The following is a 2500-nucleotide window of genomic DNA, read 5'->3' as shown; positions in this document are numbered from 1 at the left end:
TCTTTGTAAAAATGGATACCTTGAGGCTTCTACATTGAAGACTGAACTGTTTGATTTAGCATGAAATTATGTATCAGTGTAATATATTGTCGAAACCCAATACAGTTATTGATTATTCTGGAATGGCATGATTTTCAAAAATTCATATTATTATAAAACTGAGGTAAAGACCAGGTTAACGTACTCTGTTTCACATGCACTAACCACTTCATGATGAAAAGAGATCCTGCATATCTCACTACATTCAGAACCATTGCAAGAGATGCCCAAAACCTTCATGCCCCAATCACATGGTAGAGGAGGACATGTAACATGAAATGCTTACCAACTTTTCAAGACTTCCCTCTCCGGCTGTGCTATATTTCTTTCGACCTCACTGTGTACTCTCCTCTGTCACTTTACACCTTTTTGATTGCTCAGAACCACTGTGGCACTTTGTTGGTAGATGTTTCTTTCTTAAAATTCTTCTCTAAGGATATACTTGGATCTTCAGGATTGCATTTTTTTCTCTCTCTCTCTCTCTCTCTCTTTTTCTCTTCCTTTTTTTTTCTTGAGTGTCCAAGCACAGTACATACTCTCTTAGAAAAAATTATTTCAGCCATCTTTACTCAGCTCCTGTCTCTTGCTTTCTTGCTTCAAGTATCACCACCAAAGACTTGTCTGTACTCATTTTCACACTTTATAATTTTTTATATATTTATTTATTTGTTGTTCTTATTCACAGCTCTCCTTGCATCATCTATGTATACCCTACAGTCTCTGCCTTACCTTTTCTTTCACGTTCCTCTCTGATGAACTTTTTGCTCTTGAAATGTATAAAGGTGGTTCCATTTTATACTTCCTTTGTTCTTTCTTTTCTCATTTCATTTTGTCTCCTCTTGTCATTTCCAATTTTTGAAATGGTGAAACAATGTTGCAATACTAGTTAGAGCTTGTCTCTTAACAGGTACTTCAAAGGAAAAATAGACAAGTAAGGAATAAGTTTTCAGTTAATTAGTTTGTTATCCATTGTAGAAGAAATTCTCCCCATTGCCTTTATGTAATGGATATTAAGCAAATATTTGTGGAATGACACATGACACTGTTTACTACTTGGAATTATTGTTATTCGTTCTGTGAAGCGCAGTAAGGTAAAATTGCATATTTTGCTGTACATGGAAAAAAATTGATGGGAAATTTCTTGGCTTCATGAGAATTTTGATTACAATTGACAAGTCAGTTATGAAATTGCATTAGCTCTTTGATATATCTTTTGACCATAATGGCAGCAAAAGTTTTTAATTGGTTGTTCCTTCAAAAGTTTTACATATGTCTTTTTATAGGCTTACTTATGTTTAAGTAAAGTTTTTATACTTAACAGATATATGCGATTGGAAATGATGGATCAAGTATATTTATATGTATTATTTTTTACTAGGTGAATGTTGATAGTGTACAACCATTTTTTAGTGTTTCAGTAGGAATTAATCCTGAGGTAGATCTTGCCAATAGCACAATTATAGGATTGTAAGGCAGGTTTATGCTCTGCAGTGTTGCTCACTTTCCTATTTTGATATCTTTATAATGAGATTAGTAATGAGTGTACATGAACAATAAACAAGGCTTGATATACTACTAAAAAATGTTTCATAGGTATTATTAACTGCACAGTCAGTTGTTTTGTGCAAGAGGAAAGGAGACAGTAGGCATCTTAAACTTACTGATATGTCAGTGATTAGCAATGATTATAGTTGATCTATGGCAAAAGCTCTTATAGGTGAAAAAGAACTTCCTCTCATTGTATACTTATTTGGTTCATGAGGAAAAAAAAAACAGTAGATGGATAGACTTCAATTACATGGTCATGTTTATGAACTTTGTATATTTACACACACTATGGAGATTCCATATTCATATTGTGCAAGTGATATACTTTGATAATATTTTTTTGCCGATTCTCAGTGGATGGGGTTTAGTGAGATGCACTTTCTTGCATCATATTTTTAACATCTACAACATAGGAGAAAATACTTTTGAGAGTTGATTTTGTAAATATTTCTTTGCATGTGTAAGAAATCTCATCCCCCCCCCCCCTCCCAGCAGTATTTAAAAAGAATGAGGGAGCTATGCACTGGAAGTGCAACAGATTGTATGACCTTTGCATAAGTCCTTTTTAGGTTATAATTTTTCCAATTTTCACCTTGTGGCAAGTTCCATACTACAAGTCGAAACATTAGGAATTATCACTGTTTTTTTACTTATACAATATAGTTATATGTTCATATATGCAATGAGAGTAGGATATTATCACTGATACTGCGAACAGGGGCTCCAAATTAGTCGTAGTGTCTGTGGGAGTCATGTATAGAACAGCAGTACTGATAGGTCAGAAAGAACCGAAAGATAGCACATGTGGCATTATTTTAGTGGTACCCATTGTTTTGCCACTATTTCTTGAGGGGAACAATGCTGCTAGAGGTATAGTGGTAGCTTTGTAGTTGGTATGCTAGTGCTTGATGTA

The 2500-nt window shown here is 34.1% G+C and overlaps 1 protein-coding gene across 19 annotated transcripts in view; it reads left to right on the top strand.

Annotated features, from left to right (window-relative positions):
• Window positions 1-2500, top strand: part of DCTN1-p150 (dynactin subunit 1) — a 55012-nt gene that overhangs the window by 32250 nt on the left and 20262 nt on the right. For 7 of the 19 annotated variants that reach the window (XM_070124707.1, XM_070124694.1, XM_070124703.1 and 4 more), the window contains one exon: window positions 947-970. The exons of the other annotated variants lie outside the window; for them this stretch is intronic. In XM_070124707.1, the coding sequence (XP_069980808.1) occupies window positions 947-970 (24 nt within the window). The remainder of the gene's footprint in view (window positions 1-946; window positions 971-2500) is intronic. 19 annotated transcript variants of the gene reach the window in all.

Source organism: Penaeus vannamei, chromosome 8 (assembly GCF_042767895.1).
Source record: "Penaeus vannamei isolate JL-2024 chromosome 8, ASM4276789v1, whole genome shotgun sequence".
In the NCBI taxonomy this organism is placed as follows: Eukaryota; Metazoa; Arthropoda; class Malacostraca; order Decapoda; family Penaeidae; genus Penaeus; species Penaeus vannamei.
This window is presented reverse-complemented; position numbering and strand designations above follow the sequence as displayed.